This window comes from Panthera leo, chromosome B3 (genome assembly GCF_018350215.1).
Source record: "Panthera leo isolate Ple1 chromosome B3, P.leo_Ple1_pat1.1, whole genome shotgun sequence".
In the NCBI taxonomy this organism is placed as follows: domain Eukaryota; kingdom Metazoa; phylum Chordata; class Mammalia; order Carnivora; family Felidae; genus Panthera; species Panthera leo.
The window spans coordinates 146,523,144-146,544,319 of NC_056684.1; the positions used below are offsets into that span (position 1 = coordinate 146,523,144).

Genomic DNA, 21,176 nt, shown 5'->3' on the forward strand with positions numbered 1-21,176 from the left:
GGATGTCTGTTTATTCCAGAAGACACTGGCATTTCTATCCATGGTTTTCTGTCTGCCTCAGCATCACCCACTCTATTAAGGTTCTGAAGAAAATCTGATGCAGAGGGAGGAAGAATTCCGTCATTTTTACTTCCCATGTGCTTGTTTGAACTGGAACAGTGGTCTCCTCTGGCCCTTGTTCTGAGAGTTACATCATCAGCTTTCCACATTGTGAGACTAGAGAGTAGTTCAGAATTAGACGGGAATTACACCTCTGGTTTTCCTGGGTCTCCAGCATGTGAGAGTGGAAGGTGGGGCTTATCAATGTATTCAATCATGTAAACCAATGTGCTTTGGGCCCTGTGCCTCGGGAGAATCCTAATAAATGGAGATGAATTATCTCTTCTTTAGAGGAATTGGATAAAGCTGTAGCTCATTTAAAGTCCTGCGTAGCAACAGCCAGGTGGGAAGTGTCATGTTGTTTTATTGGGACAATGGCTGGGTGAGGATAAGGAGGAGCTGTGGGATCCTGTGGTCCTGGCTGCACTGGGAGTGCATCTGGGACCCCTGTAAATGTTCAGCTGTTGTGCCTCAGGATATCTGCAATTCACTCATATTGAGGGACAGGAGTAAGCAATGCAAAGAACGGTGTCTTTTGTGCACGTTAGTGTAGTTTTCCTATGACAACACAGTTGCTAATTCAGAGAGTTAGTAGGTAAACACAGAATCCTGTGTCCAGAGAGCCTCCCTGGAGAAACTGCTGTGTGGAGAGGAAGCCCCTGACCCTGACAGGAAACCTGCCTGTAACCTCCATCTGCACCTGCCTCTGGAAACACAAACCAGAATTGTGCATAGTGTGTGCCCCCCTGGTTTGGCTGATCCCCTCCTGCAGGGAGGTTTGTGTCTGGGCTTCCATTGGGGTCCCCTCTCTGTGTCTCTTGCACAGTAATATGTGGCCGTGTCCTCGGTCTTGAGGTTGTTCATCTGCAGATATAGCGTGTCCTTGGCATTGTCTCTGGAGATGGTGAATCGGCCCTTCACGGAGTCTGCATAGCTTGTGCTCCTTCCGTCATATCTAATATATGCGACCCACTGCAGCCCCTTCCCTGGAGCCTGGCAGACTCAGTCCTGGCTGCTGCTACTGAAGGTGAATCCAGAGGCCACACAGGTGAGTCTCAGGGACCCCACAGGCTGCACCAGGTCTCCCCCAGACTCCACCAGCTTCACGTCACACTGGACACCTGCAGACACCAGACATCTTGGTCAGGAAACTGTCACACATGCACTGGTTCTCACTCATACCCACTCACATACTCAGTGTCTCTAATTCACCATGACTTACCTTTCAAAAGAGCAACGAGGAAAATCCAGCCAAGCACAAACTCCATGGTGAGGTGTCTGTGCTGTGCTGATCACAGAATGGGAACACCTGGGACTCCTGGGGCTGGGGCTCCTCTCCCAGCTGCAGGCGGCAGAGGGTCTACAGAGGGCTACAGAGAGGGCACTATTTGCATGTCCTCTGACATATATATCAAGATTCAGACTTAGATTTGATTCTGTAAAAGTGAACGACAGGGTTGGGGACGCATTTCTACATTAGTTTGTGTGGATGGTGCTGTGAAAATATGAATAATTTTAATTGGTGAGCACAGGTATATTTGCAGGCACGTGTGCAGTTTTACATGTCTTTCATCAACATTGGTCATTTTTGCTCTACAATTATTTTACATCCTTTTTGATATTAATCCCAAATACTTTTTTCTGTGAAATTTTCACTTCTATAATTTGGTTATTTGTTTTGCATATATTTCCACGCTGTTTTGTAGAATCACGGGTGGTTTATTTTTTATTTATTTATTTTTGTTCATTATGTATCCTGCACTTGTCCTCATTTTTAAAAACTGGTTCTAATATTTTTTGTGGTATCTCTAGGCTTTTGTTATGTTTAAGATCATGTCATCTGCAAACAGGTAATTTTTCTTCCTTCTCACTGTTTTAAATGTCTTTTATTTCTTTTTATTGCCAAAGTTTGTGAGTAATTCTTTCAGTTGTAGGAGAAGAATGCTTTTCCCTTCTTCTGGGGTTTTACCTGGTGTAAGGATTCAATTGACATAAGACGGATCTCAAGGGGAGGATAAATTTCATTTTGCAAGTGCATGGCCTTCCTAATGATATGACACCCAGAGAATGTACAAAGCAGGTGGCACTTGTGACTTTCAGACAACAAAACATTGGATTTGGCAAGAGTTAAGGCAAAGGTGTGGGTTTGGGGGTATTTAATTAGTCAACAAGTAACTAGGTTTGTTTTCACAGCCTTCTTGTCCCTGTGTTCCTTATTCTGGTGCTAAGGATAGTTCTTCCCTCCTGGAACAGGTAAGGGAGTTTTCCCAAGGGAGATTTATTTCGTGCTGTCAAGGGACAAAGGATGGTCTGAGTGTCCTTGGACTGGCTGTTTCTCATGTGACTTTCATCCAAATCAGCAATGTGACACGTTGATATGGTTTGAGGCAGCATGTTTATTCTTCACGTTATCATGTTGAATACTTACGTTGGGAGTGATCATCATTGTCTGATCTTGATGTAGGAGGAATGGTTTTCGTATTTTTCTGTTCAATATGCTGTCAGATGTCGGCTTTCATAGTGGACATGATCATCTGGAGGTAATTTTCTTCTCCTTTTTTTTCTTTCATTAACATGTTTGTTTTTTTTATTTTTTTTAATTTATATCCAAATTAGTTAGCAAATAGTGCAACAATGATTTCATGAGTTGATTCCTTAGTGCCCCTTACCATTTAGCCCATTCCTCCTCCCACAACCTCTCCAGCAACCCTCAATTTGTTCTCCGTATTTATGAGTCTCTTCTGTTTTGTCCCCCTCCCTGTTTTTATATTATTTTTGTTTTCCTTCCCTTATGTTCATCTGTTTTGTCTCTTAAAGACCTTATATGAGTAAAGTCATATGATTTTGTCTTTCTCTGACTGACTCATTTCACTTAGCATGATACCCTCCCGTTCCATCCACATAGTTGCAAATGGCAAGATTTCATTCATTTTGATAGCCGAGTCATACTCCATTGTATTGATATACCACATCTTCTTTATCCATGATGGATTTTTTTGTTTTTTTTTCTTTTGAGTGTTGAGTTTGATAAGTTCTTTATATATTTTGAATACTAACTCTTTATCTGATATGTCATTTTCAAATATCTTCCCCCATTAGTCAGTTGCCTTTAGTTTTGTTGATTATTTCCTTGCTGTGTAGAACCTGTTTATCTTGATGAGATCCCAATAGTTCATTTTTGCTGTTGTTTCCCGTGCCTCTGGGGACAATGTTTAGTAAGAAGTTGCTCTGGTCAAGGTCAAAGACGTTGGTGCCTGTGTCCTCCTCTAGGATTTTTATGGTTTCCTGTCTCACATTTAGGTCTTTCATCCATTTTGAATTTATTTTTGTGTGTATTGTACAAAGTGGTCCAGTTTCATTACAATTCCATGTTGCTGTCCAGTTTTCTCAACACCACTTGTTGAAGGGACTCTCATTTTTCCATTTGATACTCTTTCTTGCTTTGTCGAAGATTAGTTGACCATATAGTTATGGGTCGGTTTCTGGGTTTTACAATCTGTTACGTTAATCTATGTGTGTATTTTTATGCAGGTACTATACTGTCTTGCTGACTATAGCATTGTAATATAGCTTGAAATCCAGAATTGTGATGCCTCCAGTTTTTTTTCTTTTTCATGATTGCTTTGCAGATTCAGGGTCTTTTGTGGTTCCATGATAATTTTATTTTTGAAGTGTTTTTATTTATTTTTGAGAGAGAGAGAGCATGAGCATGGGAGGGGCAGAGAGAGAGGGAGACACAGAATCTGAAGCAGACTCCAGGCTCTGAGCTGTCAGCACAGAGCCAAATGTGGAGCTCGAACTCATGGACTGTGAGATCATAACCTGAGCCGAAGTCAGACGCTTAACCAACTGAGCCACCCAGGGGCCTCAACCATTATAAGTTTAGAATTATTGGTTCTAGCTCTGTGAAAAATTCTGGGCTTAGTTGAGAGGGATATTTGCTTTGAATTACTTGCATTGAATGTCTAGATTGCTTTGGGTAGTATAAACATTTTAACAATGTTTTTTTTTTTCTGAGAGAAAATGGGAGGAGGGGCAGAGGAAGAGGGAAGGAGAATCCCAAGCATTTTCTGTGGTGTCAGTACAGGAACCAATGTGTGGCTCGATCTCAGGAACCATGAGTTCAAGACATGTGCCCAAATCAAGAGTCATGGCTTTAACCCATGGAGCATGTAAGCACACCAATTATACTCTTAAGTATAGAGAACAAACTGATGGTTACCAGAGGGAAGGTGAATGGAGGGTTTGGGGAAGTAGGTGATGGGGATGAAGGGGTGCACTCATAATGAGCACTGGGTGTTGTATGGGAATTTTGAACCACCATATGTTACACATGAATCTAATATTGCATTGCATGTTAACTAACTTGAATTTGAATAAAAAAATCAATGTATTTTAAGTGTCTACAAATGGCCTTGTTGGCATACAGCCCACTAGGAATCATTTATTCCAAAAACTATACTGACAAAAGGAACAGCTAGAATTTTGAGCTAAGGTATGTTCCTTTCCTTCCCCACCCCACCTCAGCAAATGGAGAATCCAGTGCAAGTACCTGGGACTATAGGCGTGTGCCACGGAGTCTGGCTGCAACCCCCACGCCAGATTGTTGTAGCCAATACACAGGGTTCCCGGTGCCCAGCTCCTGTTCAGAGGACTCTTTTCCAGAGGGACAGAATGTCAGTGACCCCAAGCTGTTTGCTGTTGACGCCAAGCCCCTGCAGGTGCCACCGAGATGTGGGACTCATTGTATGCAGCCCCACTTCCAGGATGGAGGCTTTGCCCTGGGCACAGTCCACTAGGGATGCTGGGAGCCTGGTCGCCCCAGACCTGACTTATATGGCAGGAGTCTCATGCCACCAGGACAAGCAAGCCACAAGGAAATGAAGGTGCCACCCACCCCTAAACTGATCCCTCCTTTTGTCCCCACCTGCAGCTTCAGAGTTTTGCTCAGGGCAGGGGGACCTGGCGCAATCCACTAAACCAAGGTGAAAATCTGTTCTGGTACAACCGAGTTCATTTCCAGCTGAGTGTGAGGAAGGCCTGGGCCTCATGTTGTGGGAGAGTCAGGTGCAGGAGACAAATGGCTTCAGTGGAGGATTCCTAACCTACTCCTGCTCACCAGCAGGAGAGAGCAAGAGCCAGGGACAGTGGAGGGAACAGCTGCTGTCAGAACACATTTGAGATTCTGTTCTCAGCAACTCTCCATTCAGAGGAGTCCGAGGTGGTGAGGTTCAGTCTGTGGAGACTCCATACATCAGAGCATTGTTGAACATAGGACAACATTCAACATGCAGCAGAGGAATTTATCATGTGGGGGTGGGTCAGAAAGTGATAAAGTCTAACGAAACACTGTCGCCTAGGCTGTCACATCTAGGCTGGCTGTGTGAATGTCTCAGGCCACACCACCTCTGTAGTCTTTGAGACTACTTTCATTCCCTCACATCATGTCTTTGAGGTTATCCTAGTTTCAGGTCTGCATCAGTAGTGTCACATTTCTGTGGAAAAGCATCCCATTGATGGAAGTTTTATACTTGGTTTATTCCTTTATATTTAGACCGACTTTTGACTTATTCTTAGCTTCTAACACTAAGAAAGATACTATACATATGTACACACCATTTATTTTCAGAGCATGGGATTTCATTCTGGAGAAAATTCTCGGGAGTGGTATTTCCAGGTTACATGTTAAGTCATCCATGTATAATTTCATGAGTAACAGCCAATGATTTTCCAGATCTGGTGTTCATTTTTTATTCCTACCTGCAGTGTTTGAGGCCCCCAGAGTGCTGGATGCTCACCTGGATGGTGTTGCCAGTGTTCCCTTCATACCTGAGCCCTCAGAGTGTGTGCATAAGGCATCTATTGCATTCTTGATTAGAATTTCCTTGCCAATCGATGGTGTGAAGAGACTTTTCCTGTCCTTACTAATGTGTCTACAACCTCTAGGATGGGATGTTTACTACGCAAGGCTGTGCTTGTTTTATAGAGGGTTGTTTCCTTTCTTCCTATTGACTGTCGAGGGTTCTTAGCATATTCACGATGCAGGTCCTTGGTGGTTATGCAATTTGTGAATATTGTCTCTTCCTATGTAACTTGTCTTACTGCTATTTCCTCATTGGCAGAAAAAAACATCCGATTTTCACAAAATGTAATCATACCATTTCTTCTTATGGGTCTTGTGTTCTGAGCTTTAATTTTGGTTTTCATGATGATTACTTGTGACTAATATCTATTTTGTAATGTTTATACTTGAGAGAGAGACAGAAGGTGAGTGGTGGAGAGGCAGAGAGAGGGGAGACACAGAATCTGAAGCAGGCTCCAGGCTCTGAGCTGTCAGCAGAGAGCCTGACAGGATGCTCAAATTCTTGAACTGTGACATCACGACCTGAGCTGAAGTAGATGCTTACAGCGACTGAATCACCCAGGCTCCCGACTTATTTCCTGATTTACAATGTAAATAAAAGCCTTTTTTTCTGGTTTCTCTCAATGTTGAATTGTTCCCTAAGTGGTCTCTGGTGACTTAGTGTTTTTTTGTTTCAGTTTATGGACTCCAGTAACTCAGTTTCATGGCATGGTTTTTTGATAACTATATGGTCAATTCTGTTGTCATGCTGTAATTGAACTTCAAATTTCGTAAGAGACTCTGTGTGTATCTCTTTGGACAGATTGCTCATCACATATGATAGATGTGCTCCTGGGGTCAAAAAACGCGTTTACCTTTCCAGGTGTTGGGCTTTCTCTATGTCTCAGGAGCCATTGAGCTCTGTGCACACAACCTAGTTCTTGACACAGGATTTTCCCTTCACAATTCTATGTAAAACCCTGAAAATTCATATTATGCATTGTCACTGTCAGACACTTCATGAATAGAACACACTGCAATGTTATGTCATTTCCTGAAACTATTTCCTAAAATTATTTTACTCTTGCATGTTTGGGGGTATGATTTTTCTTTCTCCTTCAAAGGGGAGTTCATATCTGAATTTGTGGAATTCTTCCAGCCTCCTCATCCCCTAATGCTTTTCCAACGTGCTGTACAGTGTTTCACTAAGTGCATATTTAGGTTTATTTGTACTCTGCCACATTCGGTGATAGGAGTGTAAGACAGGCTGAACCATATAGCTGGGTTTTTTTTTGTTGTTGTTGTTTTTCGTTTCCCATGTAAGTGATCTGTCATATTGAATGTTTATAGAAAAGATAGCCCCTCACTTTCATACACCACTAACAGGGGACATGGTCCTTTTTAAAAGAAAAGGCAAAGGAAGACAAGGGAGCTGAGACACAAGGTTGGGGAAAGAAACCTACAGGCTGGCAGGAAGGGTCATCTCTCCAGACTTTCCAGTTCTGCAGATGTGGGTCCCTGCTGAAGCCCAACTTGGGTTCTTGTGCAGGTGTCTGGACAAGCGGCCCATGAGATATGGGCACATAGGATTTGGAAAGGGTTGCTGTAGTTTGAGTTCCAGCCCGCCTGGCACTGCTGTGAAAATTCATGCATATGTTAACTTATGTCCACGACCAGTTAGGGATAAAATGGGTAAATTCAGGAAGTTAGGCTCACTACCTTAGATTCCATGTTCATGAAAATTTGTGACAACATTTCTCCCTTCCTTTTTTTTTTTTTTTACTACTTTAATTATTAAATTTGTGTTTAAATTTTGGTTAGTTAACATATTGGGTGATATTAATTTCATTAGCAGAATTTACTGATTCATCACTTACATTAACACCCAGTACCCATCACAACGCATGGCCTACTTAAACCCCCTCACCCATTATCCCATCCCCCACACACCTGGCCTCTAGCAACCCTTAGTTTGTTCTCTAACATTAGAGTCTTTTATGTTTTTCTTGCTCTTTTTTCCCTTTGCCTATGTTCCTCCGTTGTGTTTCTTAAAATCCCCATATGAGGAAATCATATGATGTTTGCCTTTCTTTGACTGACTTACTTCGCTTAGCATGATACCCTCTAGCTACATCAACATCTTTGCAAATGGCACGATGTCATTCTTATTTCTGACTGAGTAATATTCTAGTCTATACATATAGCACATTCATCACTCGGTGGACTTTTGGTCTCTTTCCTCACTTTGGCTCTCATTGGTAATGCTGCTGTAAACATTGGGGCGCATGTACCTCCTCAAATCAGAATTTCTGTATTCTTTGGGTGAACACCTCATAGATCAATTGCTGGAGTGTAAGGTCGTTTCATTTTTAAGATTTTGAACTGTTTTCTGGAATGGCCACACTATGCATTTTCACCAAGAGTATAAAAGTGTTTTCTTTTCTCCTCAGCCTCATCAATATGTCTTGTTTCCTAGTTGTTAGTTTAAGACTTTCTGACAGTTTGAGGTTGTTTCTCATTGTAGTTTTCATTTGTATTTCCCTGATGGTGAGTGATGTTGAGCATCTTTTTGTGTGTTGGTTAGCCATCTGGATGCTTTGTTTGGAAAAGTGTCTAGTCATGTCTTCTGCCCATTTCTTCACTGGATTAGTTGTATTTTTGGTGTTGAGTTTGATACATTATTTATAGATTTTGGATAGTAAGCCTTTATGAGATTTGTCATTTGCAAATACCTTTTTCAATTCTGTAGGTTGCCTTTTAGTATAGTTGTTTGTTTCTTTAGCGCAGAAGCTTTTTATTTTGATGGAGCCCCCGTTTTTAATGTTTGCTATTGTTTCCTTTGCCTTCTGAGATGTGTCTACTAAGAAGTGGCGATGTCCAGTGTCAAAGAATTTGCTGCCTGAGTTCTCCTCTAGGATTTCGATGGTCTCTTGTCTCACGTTTAGGTCTTTCACCCATTTTGAATTTATTTTTGTGTATGGGGTAAGAAAGTGACTCGGTTTCATTCTTCTGCATCTTCTGGTCTGGTGTGCCCAACACCATTTGTTGACAAAATTGTCTTTTTTCCATTACATACTCTTTCCTGTTTCAGCCAAGATGAGGGGACCATACATTTGAGAGTCCATATCTGGGTTAACCTTTCTGTTCTATTGACCTGTGTGTCTCTTTTGTGCTTGTAGCATACTGTCTTGATGACTACAGCTTTGTAATATAGCATGAAGTCTTCAATCACGAAGTCTCCTGTTTCTTTGTGTAGCATAGACATGTCAATAATATTTGCTCCTTCAATCCTTAACATTGACTGTGTTTCCATTTCTTTCTGTCATCCTCAGTTTCTTTCATCATGTTATATAGTTTTCAGAGTATAGATCTTTGAACTCTTTAGGTATCCTATTATTTTTCGTACAATAGTAAACGGGATGGATTTCTTTTTCTTTCTTTCTTTTTTTTTTTTGATTTGTCTTTCTGTTTCTTCACGATTGCTGTATAGAAATGCAATAGAATTCTGTATGTTGATTTTTTATCTTGTGACTTTGCTGAATTGGTGTATCAGTTCTTGCAATGTTTTGGTGGAGTCTTGGGTTTTCTATGTAGAGTGTCATGTCATCTGTGAAGAGTGGAAGTTTGACTTCTTCCTTTCCAATTTGAATGTCCTTGTTTCTTTTTGTTGTCTGTTTGTGTGGATAAAGCTTCCAGGAATATGTTAGGTAGAATTATGAGAGTGGGCATTCTTGTGTTCGTGACATTAGAGGAAATTTGTTTTCCCAGTGAGGATATTAGCTGTGGGGTTTTCATATATGGACTTTATGGTGTCGAGGTATTTTTCCTCTATCCCTTGTTGAGGGTTTTTATCAAGAAAGGATGTTTAACTTTGTCAAAAGTTATTATTATTTTTGCCTCGATTGAGAGGGTCATCTAGTTGTTATCCTTTCTCTTATTACTGTGATGTATTACAGTGATTTATTTGTGAATATTGAACCACCCTTACAGCCAAGGAGTAAATCCCACCCTATCATGGTAAGTGATATTTTAATGTATTGTTGGATTCGATTGGAAAGTATTTTCTTGAGAATTGTTGCATCCATGCTCATTAGGGCTAACGGCCTGTAAGTCTCGTTTTTAGTGGGGTTTAATCTGGTTTGGAACCATGGTCATACTGACCTTATAGAATGAGTTTGGAAGTTTTCTTTCCGTTTCTATTATTTGGAATAGTTTGAGAAGACTAGAATATTCTATTCTACTTAAATAGAATATTTACACTCTAATTATCCGGTAGAATTCACCTGTGAAGCCATGATGCCCTCGACTTTGTGTGTCAGTAGGTTTTTGATTACTGATTCAATTTATTTTCTCCTTTCAGTCTGTTCAGGTTTCCTATTTCTTCACATTTAAGTTTAGTTAGTTTATATCATTCTGGTAATTTATCCATGTCTTTCAGACTGACCAATTTTTTGGCATATAAATTCCAAAATATTTTTTTATAATTGTATTTCTCTGGTGTTAGTTGTGATCTCTCCTCTCAAATTTGTGATTATATTTACTTAGTCCTGGAGGAAGATGGCCGTGTAGGAGGACGTTTGGCTCACTGGGTCCTGCTGATCACTTAGATTCCACTCACATCTGCCTAATTTACCCAGGAAACCACCAGAAGACTAGCAGAATGGACTCTCTGGAGCCAAGCATAGACGAGAGGCCCACAGAAGTGGATAGGAAGGTTGGAGAGGCGGTCCACGCTACATGGACTGGGTGGAGGGAAAAAGGCAGTGGAGGTGCAGCCAGCCCACCCAGCAAGGCAGAGCCCCCGAATCTGGCTTGCAAAAGCAGAGGGGCTGGATGGAGTGTGTTCTGACAGCCAGTGGGAATTAACATCTGGAATGTTATAATTCAACCGCGCTGCTCAGAGAGCGGGAGGGCTAAAGGACAATGGGAGAGAGAGTTGTTGAGCCCCACAGGATAGAGCTCAGCTTGGCGGGGAACAAAGGCACAGGGAAGAGCCATTTCCCTTGCCCATCCCCCAGCCAAAATCCCAAAGGGAACCAGTTCCTGGCACGAACTTGCTTGCACCGCACAAATACCCAACGCTGTGCTTCTGCGGATCCATCCCTCCAATGGGTCTGCCTCCCTCCCAGTGCCACAGGGCTCCTCCTGAAGTGGACCACCAAAGGAAAAGCGAGCTGAACCTGCCCCTCCCGCCCCTGTGCATCTTGTGGATCCATCCAGGCTAATATGGCAGATCCCATCAAAGCAGCGCCCAAGCCTGGAAGTGTGCAAGTAGCCCAGAGGCCACACCACTCCACAGTGAGTCCTGCCCCTGGGAAAGGGGAAGATAAGGTACACAGTAGTCTGACTGTGGCCCCAGCGGTGGGCTGGGGGCAGATATCCGGTCTGACTGCAGCCCCGCCCACCAATGGAAGTTACTCCAGACAGCACAGGGGAAGAACCCTGCAGTTCCACGCCACTCCAGGGACTCTCCAAAATGATGAATCGGAAGACTTCTACCCATAAGAAACTATAGGAAATAGCGACAACTAATGAACTGATCAAAAACAATTTAAGCAGTATAGTAGAAAATGAATTTAAAATAATAGTCATAAAATTAATATCGCTGGTCTTGAAAAAAGTATAGAGGACAGCAGAGAATCTACTAATACAGAGATCAAGGGACTAAGAAACAGTCAGGAGGAGCTAAAAATGCTATAAATGAGCTGCAAAACAAAATGGAGGCGACCACAGCTCAGATTGAAGAGGCAGAGGAGAGAATAGGTGAATTAGAAGAAAAAATTATAGACAAAGAAGAAGCTGAAAAAGAGAGATCAAAAAATCCAGGAGTATGAGGGGAGACTTAGAGAACTATGTGACATAATTAAATGAAATAATATATGCATAATTGGGATTCTAGAGGAGGAAGAGGCAAAGGTGCTGAAGGTGTACTTGAAGGAATTATAGCTGAGAACTTCCTTTATGTGGGGAAGGAAAAAGGCATTGAAATCCAAGAGGCACAGGGAGCTCCCTTCAGATGTAACTTGAATCGATCTTCTTCATGACATATCATAGTGAAACTGGAAAAATACAAGGATAAAGAGAGGATTCTGAAAGCAGCTAGAGATAAACATGCTCTAACATATAAAGGGAGACCAAAAGACTAGTGACGGATCTCTCTACTGCAACGTGGCAGGCCAGAAAGGAATGGCAAGAAATCTTCAGTGTGATGAACAGAAAAATAATGCAGCTGAGAATCCTTTATCCAGCAAGTCTGTCATGTAGAATAGAAGAAGAGAAAGAGGTCTTCCCAAACAAAGAAAAACTGAAGGAATTCATCACCACTAAACCAGCTCTAAAGAGATCCTAGGGGGGATCATGTGAGACAAAGTACCAGAGACATCACTACAAGTATGAAACCTACAGATATCACAATGACTCTAAACCTATATCTTTCTTTAATAACACTGAATGTAAATGGACTAAATGCTCCAACCAAAAGACATAGGGTATCAGAATGGATAAAAAAACAAGACCCATCTATTTGCTGTCTACAGTAGACTCATTTTATACCTGAGGATACCTTCAGATTGAAAGTGAGGGGATAGAGAACCAACTATCATGCTATTGGAAGTCAAAAGAAAGCTGTAGTAGCCACACTTATAACAGACAAACTAGACTTTAAAGGCTGTAACAAGAGATGAAGAAGGGCATTATATAATAATTACAGGGTCTATCCATCAGGAAGAGCTAACAATTATAAATGTCTATGAACCAAATATGGGAGCCCCCAAATATATAAAACAATCACAAACATAAGCAACCTTATTGATAAGAATGTGGTAATTGCAGGGGACTTTAATACTCCACTTACAACAGAGCATAGATGATCTAGACACAGGATCAATGAAGAAACAAGGGCCCTGAACGATACACTGGATCAGATGGACTTGACAGATATATGTAGAACTCTGCACCCCAAAGCAACGGAATATACCTTCTTCTTGAGTGCACATGGAGCCTTCTCCAAGATAGATCATATACTGGGTCATAAAAGAGCCCTTCATAAGTATACAAGAATTGAGATCATACCATGCATACTTTCAGACCACAATGTGATGAAATGAAACTTGAAATCAACCACAAGAAAAAGTCTGGAAAGCCTCCAAAAGCATGGAGGTTAAAGAACACCCTACTAAAGAATGAATGGATCAACCAGGCAATTAGAGAAGAAATTTAAAAATATATGGAAACAAATGAAAATGAAAATTCAACAAACCAAACGCTTTGGGATGCAGCAAGGGCAGTCCTGAGAGGAAAATACATTGCAATCCAGGCCTATCTCAAGAAACAAGAAAAATCCCAAATACAAAATCTAACAGCACATCTAAAGGAAAAGAAGCAGAACAGCAAAGACACCCCAAACCCAGCAGAAGGAGAGAAATAATAAAGATCAGAGCAGAAATAAACAATACAGAATCTAAAAAATCTGTAGAGCTAATCAATGAAACCAAGAGTTGTTTTTTTTTTTTGAAAAAATAAACAAAATTGATACACCTGGAGCCAGTCTTCTCTAAAAGAAAGGGAGATGACCCAAATAGATAAAATCATGAATGAAAATGGAATTATTACAACCACTCCCTCAGAAACACAAGCAATTATCAGGGAATACTATGAAAAATTATATGCCAACAAACTGGACAACCTGGAAGAAATGGACAAATTCCTAAGCAGCCACACACTTCCAAAACTCAAACAGGAAAAAATAGAAAGCTTGAACAGACCCAAAACCAGCGAAGAAACTGAATCAGTTATCAAAAATCTCCCAACAAATAAGAGTTCAGGACCAGATGGCTTCCCAGGGGAATTCTACCAGACATTAAAGCAGAGATAATACCTATCCTTCTCAATCTATTCCAAAAAATAGAAAGGGAAGGAAAACTTCCAGACTCATTCTATGAAATCAGCATTACTTTGATTCCTAAACCAGACAGAGACCCAGGAAAAAAAGAGTACAGGCCAATATCCCTGATGAATATGGATGCAAAAGTTCTCAATAAGATACTAGCAAATCGAATTCAACAGCATATAAAAATAATTATTTACCATGATCAAGTGGGATTCATCACTGGGCTGTAGTGCTGGTTCAACATTCGCAAATCAATCAATGTGATACATCACATTAATAAAAGAAAAGATAAGAACCATATGATCCTGTCAATCGATGTAGAAAGAGCATTTGACTAAATTCAACATCGTTTCTTAAAAAAAAAACCCTCAAGACACTCGGGATAGAAGGAACCTACTTAAGCATCATAAAAGGCATTTATGAAAATCCCACAGCTGATATCATCCTCAATGGGGAAAAACTGAGAGCTTTCTCCCTGAGATCAGCAACACGACAGGGATGTCCACTCTCACCGCTGTTGTTTAACATAGTGTTGGAAGTTCTAGCATCAGCAACCAGACAAGAAAAGAAAATCAAGGCATCAAAATTGGCAAAGATGGAGTTAAGGTTTCGCATTTTGCAGATGACATGATATTATATATGGAAAACCTGATGACTCCACCAAAAGTCTGCTAGAACTGATACATGAGTTCAGTAAAATCTCAGGATACAAAATCAGTGTACAGAAATCAGTTGCATTCTCATACACTAATAATGAAGCAACAGAAAGACAAATAAAGAAACTGACCCCATTCACAATTGCACCAAGAATCATAAAATACCTTGGAATAAACCTAACCAAAGATGTAAAAGATCTGTATGCTGAAAACTATAGAAAGTTTATGAAGGAAATTGAAGAAGATATAAAGAAATGGAAAAACATTCCGTGCTCATGGATTGGAAGAATAAATATTGTTAAAATGTCAATACTACCCAAAGCTATCTACACATTCAATGCAATCCCAATCAAAACCGCACCAGCATTCTTCTCGAAGGTAGAACCAGCAATCCTAAAATTTGTATGGAACCACGAAAGGCCCCAAATAGCCAAAGTAATTTTGAAGAAGAATACCAAAGCGGGTATCACAATCCCAGACTTTACCCTCTACCACAAAGCTATAATCATCAAGACAGCATGGTATTGGCACAAAAAGAGACACATAGACCAATGGAATAGAATAGAAACCCCAAAGATAGACCCACAAAACTAATCTAGACCTGCGAACTAATCTTTGACAAAGCAGGATACAATATCCAATGGAAAAAAAAGAGAGTCTCTTTAACAAATGATGCTGGGAGAACTGAGCAGCAACATGCATAAGGATGAAACTAGACCACTTTCTTACACCATTCACAAAAACAAACTAACAATGGATAAAGAACCTGAGTCTGAGACAGGAGACTCAGACTTTCTCCTAGAGGAGAAAGCAGGGAAAAACTCTGACCTCAGCTGCAGCAATTTCTTACTTGACCCAACCCCAAAGGCAAGGGAATTAAAAGCAAAAAGGAACTATTGGGACCTCATGAAGATAAAAAGCTTCTGCACCACAAAGTAAACAATCAACAAAACTAAAAGGAAACCAATGGAATGGGAAAAGATATTTGCAAGAGACTTATTGGACAAAGGGCTAGTATCCAAAATGTATAAAGAGCTCACCAAACTCCCCACCTGAAAAACAAATAATCCAGTGAAGAAATGGGCAGAAAACATGAATAGACACTTCTCTAAAGAAGACATCCAGATGGGCATCAGGCACATGAAAAGATGCTCAAAGTCGCTCCTCATCAGGGAAATACAAATCAAAACCACACTCAGATAGCACCTCATGCCAGTCAAAGTGGTCAAAATGAACAAAACAGGAGACTATAGATGCTGGAGAGGATGTGGAGAAACGGGAACCCTCTTGCACTGTTGGTGGGAATGCAAACTGGTGCAGCCTCTCTGGAAAACAGTGTGGAGGTTCCTCAAAAAATTAAAAATAGACCTACCCTATGACCCAGCAGTAGCACTGCTAGGAATGTACCGAAGGGGTACAGGAGTGCTGATGCATAGGGGCACTTGTCCCCCAACGTTTATAGCAGCACTCTCAACAATAGCTAAATTATGGAAAGAGCCTAAATGTCCATCAACTGACAAATGGATAAAGAAATTGTGGTTTATATACACAATGGAATACTACGTGGCAATGAGAAAGAATGAAATATGGCCTTTTGTAGCAACATGGATGGAACTGGAGAGTGTTATGCTACGTGAAATAAGTCATACAGATAAGGACATATGTTTTCACTTCTATGTGGATCCTGAGAAACTTAACAGACGACCATGGGGGTGGGGAAGGCAAATAATGGTTGGAGAGGGAGGGAGCCAAAACAGAAGAGACTCCTCAAGACTGAGAACAAACTGAGGGTATATGGGGGGTGGGACGAGGGGAGGGTGGGTGATGGCCACTGAGGAGGGCACCTGTTGGGATGAGCACTGGGTGTTGTATGGAAACAAATTTGAAAATAAATTTCATATTAAAAAAAATTTACTTAGTCCTTTCTCTTTTGTTTTTGCTAAGTATGGCCTCGGTTTATCATTTTTAGTTACGCTTCCAAAACCTAGCTTATAGTTTCATTGATCTGTTCTACTGTTTTTGTTTGTTTCTTTATCATTTATTTCTGGTCTAGTGCTCTTTATTTACCTTCTCCTGCTGGCTTCGGCGTTCATTTTCTGTTCATTTCCTAGCTTGTTTAGGTGTAACATGGTTGTGTGTTTGAGATTTTTCTTCTTTCTTGAGTTTGGCCTGTATTGCTATATATTTCCCTCTTCCAACCAGTTTTGCTGCATCCAGATGGTTTGGCACTGGTATGTTTCCATTTTCATTTGCTTCCATGTATTTTTTACTGTTTCCTTAATTTCCTGAAAATCTCATACAATCTTTACTACAGTCTTTAACTTCATGTATTAGTGGTGTTGCCAAAGGTTTCTTGTGGTTGACTTCAAGTTTCATAGTGTCCTGGTCTGAAAATATGCTTGGTATTATGTCAATCTTTTTGTACTTGTAGAGGGCTGATTTGTGACATAGTATGTGATCTGTTCTGGGGAATGATCTATGTGCACTCAAAAGGAATGTGTATTCTGCTGTTTAGAATGGAATGTTCTGAATATATCTGTTAAGTCCATTTGGTCCAGTGTGTCTTCCTTAGCCATTGTTTCCTTATTGATTTTCAGCTTAGATGATGTGTCCATTGTTGTAAGTGGAGCGTTAAAGTTCTCTATTATTATTATTATTATTATTGTATTATTATCAATTAGTTTCTTTATGTTTCTTATTAACTGATTTATATATATCAGTGGTTACAATTTTAGCATATAAAGATTGAAAGCTTTGTATCTTCTCATTGGATAGACCAGTTTATGACGATATACTGCCTTCCTCATCTCTTGTAACAGATTTTGGTTAAAATCTTGTTAGTGTCATACGTGTATGGTACTACAACCTTCTTTCGACGTCCGTTAGCATGATAAATTGCTATCCCTCCCCTCACTTTCAATCTACAGGTGTTTGGGTTGAAGACGAGTCTATTGTATGCAGTGTATAGAAGGTCTTGTATTTTTTTATCCATTCTGTTTTCCTATGCCTTTTGATTGGAGGATGTTGCCCTTTTACATTCACAGTGGTTATTGATAGATATAAACTTAGTGCCATTGTGTTACCTCTCAAGTCACTATTTATGGAGATTTTCTCTGCTTATTTCTAGTCTTTGTTTCTTTTAGTCTTCCTTACCCACTCAAAGAGTCCCATTTAATATTTCTCAAAAGGTTGGTTTAGATGCCACGAACTCCTTTGGTTTTTGTTTGGGAAATTCTCTCTCTCCTTGTATCTGAATGACAGCCTTGATGGGTAAGGATTCTTGGCTGCATATTTTTTAATTGGGCATGTTGAGGATATCATGCCACTCCTTTCTTGCCTGCAGGTTTCTGTGGAGACATCTGCCATAATCTTTTATGTCTTCCCTTTTTAGTTAGCGACTTCTTTTGACTTGCTGCTTTTAGTGTTTTTCTTTCCATGTGTATTTTGCTAATTTTACTGTTATATGTCTCTCTGTTGCCTGCTTTTTTTTATTTTAATGGGAGTTCTCTGTGACTCATAGATGTGGACGACTGTTTCTTTCCCCAGTTTGTGGACATTTTCCACTATAATGCACTCAGATAAAACTTTTCCTTTTTTTTTCTCCCTCTCGTTTTGCTCAGGGACTCCTTTTTTTTTTCAATATATGAAGTTTATTGTCAGATTGGTTTCCATACAACACCCAGTGCTCATCCCAAAAGGTGCCCTCCTCAATACCCATCACCCACCCTCCCCTCCCTCCCACCCCCCATCAACCCTCAGTGTGTTCTGTTTTTAAGAGTCTCTTACACTTTGGCTCTCTCCCACTCTCACCTCCTTTTTTTTCCTTCCCCTCCCCCATGGGTTTCTGTTAAGTTTTTCAGGATCCACATAAGAGTGAAACATATGGTATCTGTCTTTTTCTGTATGGCTTATTTCACTTAGCATAACACTCTCCAGTTCCATCCATGTTGCTACAAAGGGCCATATTTCATTCTTTCTCATTGCCACGTAGTACTCCTTTGTGTATATAAACCACAATTTCTCAGGGACTCCTTTGAAAAGAATTTTATTTCACTTTATGGAGTTGCTGAGTTCCCGAAGTATACGTTTGAGATGCAATATTTAGTTTTCCTCTTCTTTCCTGCTTCATTTCCCCCATAATTTTATCTTCTATGTCACTTACTCACTCATCTGCTTCTTTCCACCTGAGGTCATTATATACAATCAGTTTCACATCCCGTTTATAGCATTTGTAACGTTTCAGACTGACAAGTTTTTAGGTCTTTTCTATATGTAGACAGGGTATCCTCCTGTCTTGTTTGCTTTCTTGAAGCACAGCTAGTGTCCGTATGATAGTTTTTAAAAATTCTTTTTACTTATTATAGTTTTTAAAAATTCTGTTTGAGGCATATTTGTTATATGTGTTTTAATTATATCCCTTACAATGACCTTTTATCGTTTATTCTTTTGGAATGCATTCCTCCATCAGTCTGTATGTCTGTCTCTGCTTTCTTAAGTTTTTCGGAAAATCCTGTTATGTTTTCTGCTTCTAGAGTAGTGTCTTCATGAGAAGTGTTTACATACTGTTGAGGACCTGATATTCTGGAAGCATTTCTTGCATGTGCTGTGTGCACTGTGCTGTCATGTATTGGCTGCTGTGTCCCTCAAGTCAGTCCTCTGCAGGTTTCTCCTTGCCTCCAGTAGGGAGTTTTTCAACTTTGTCCAGTGTTGTGTTTTAACTAAGTGAGTTTGTTCTGACTGTTAAAAGAGGCTAATTCCTATCTCCCCTAGAAGTGAAGCTTTGCCTCACTATATGGTCAGTAGACTTGGTGCCTGTGGGGGTATATGGTGGTCTTTGGAGGGAGGGGCGTGGTGCTGGTCTGGGTTCCAGGCAGTCTTTTCCTAGTAAGGAAGCATCTGAGTAAGACAAGGGGGGTGGATCTTGGTGTCAGTGGCTCAGCTTCTACTGGGGGGTGCTGTGCTGCTCACTGAACTCTGTCCATGCTGATTGGCGGGGGGAAATATTGGCATCAGCAACCCCTCTAGTCCCTGCAGTTGGAGTTCCCAGCCGCCCCTGTTCAGGAAGCCCTCCCACAGAGAGAAAAATCTGTACTCGTTGGTCCCAGTCAGAACCCTGCCTTCACCCTGTCTGTGTCCAAGCCATTGGCCCACCTGGTGGCACAGAGCTCTTATATTTTATATCAGGAGCTCTAGCTGGGTTTCAAAAGTCCAAACTGTATGAACTCAGTATTATAGGGACCCCACCGATCCTCTGGGAGAGGGTTTTTCTGTGCTGTGGCTGGAGCTGGTTATCCCAGAAGGGCAGTTGCATGAACATTAGGGGCTTGGAGTTCATCTAGGACTGCTTTAAGGTTCAGCTGTTGTGCCTCAGGAAATCTGTAATTCACTCATGTTGAGGGACAGGAGTAAGCTATGCAAACAACTGTGTCTTTGTGGTGTTAGTGCAGTTTTCCTTTGACAACACAGTTGCTAATTCAGAAAGTTAATAGGTAAGCACAGAATCCTGTGTCCAGGAACTGCTGTGTTGAGAGGAAACCCCAGACCCTGACAGGAAACCTGCCTGTAACCTCCATCTGCACCTGCTCATGGGAACACAAAGCAGAATTGTGCCTAGTGTGCGCCCCCTGGTGGTGCTGATCCCCTCCTGCAGGGAGGTTTGTGTCTGGGCTCCCAGTGAGGTCCCCTCACCGTGTCACTTGCACAGTAATATGTGGCCGTGTCCTCGGTCTTGAGGCTGTTCATCTGCAGATACAGCGTGTTCTTGGCCTTGTCTATGGAGATGGTGAATCGGCCCTTCACGGAGTCTGCGTAGCCTGTGCTACTTCCATCAGTATAAATGCGTGCGACCCACTGCAGCCCCTTCCCTGGAGCCTGGCGGACCCAGTGCATGTAGTAGCTACTGAAGGTGAATCCAGAGGCCACACAGGTGAGTCTCAGGGACCCCCCAGGCTTCACCAGGTCTCCCCCAGACTCCACCAGCTGCTCGTCACACTGGACACCTGCAGACACAAACATCTTGGTCAGGAAACTGTCACACATCCACTCTTTCTCAGTCATGTCCACTCACATACTCAATGTCTCCCTTTCACCGTGAATTACCTTTTAAAAGAGCAACCAGGAAAACCCAGCCCAGCACAAACTCCATGGTGAGGTGTGTGTGTTCTGTGCTGATCACAGAATGGGAACACCTGGGACTCCCGGGGCTGGGGCTCCTCTCCCAGCTGCAGGGTTGGAGCTGGACTGGTTTAATCAGCACAGGGAGGGCCCTATTTGCATATCCTCTGACTATATATCAGGCTCCAGACTTAGATTTGTTTCAAATTTAAAACCAGTGTTTGAGAGGCACTTCTAGATCACTTCTTGCAGAAGTGACTGTGACAGTATAAATAATTCTAATCTGTGAACACAGTGATCTTTTCCTCTGTGTTTGCCATTTTACATGTCTTTCTCCCAGCACGTCATGTTTGGTATGCTATTTTACTTTTTAGTGAAATTTAATCCTAAATACTTTATTTTGTGCCATATATTTTAATGTGTGTTTATTTTTGTGTGACAGATAGAGGGAAGGAGAGAGAGATCAGAGAGAGAGAGAAGGGGACAGAGAATCCCAAGCAGGCTCTGCACAATCATTGCAGACCCTGCCTTAGAATTAAACTCAGGAACCAGGAGATCATGACCTGAGCCAAAATCA

General features: G+C 41.2%; 1 gene segment (V, D, J or C); it reads right to left on the reverse strand.

Annotated features, from left to right (window-relative positions):
• Nucleotides 1-2,023: 2,023 nt before the first annotated feature.
• Nucleotides 2,024-20,556, reverse strand: LOC122222688. The segment is given in 2 exon segments: nt 2,024-2,068; nt 20,174-20,556. Coding segments are annotated over 2 exon segments (414 nt in total).
• Between the last annotated feature and the right edge of the window lie 620 nt (nt 20,557-21,176).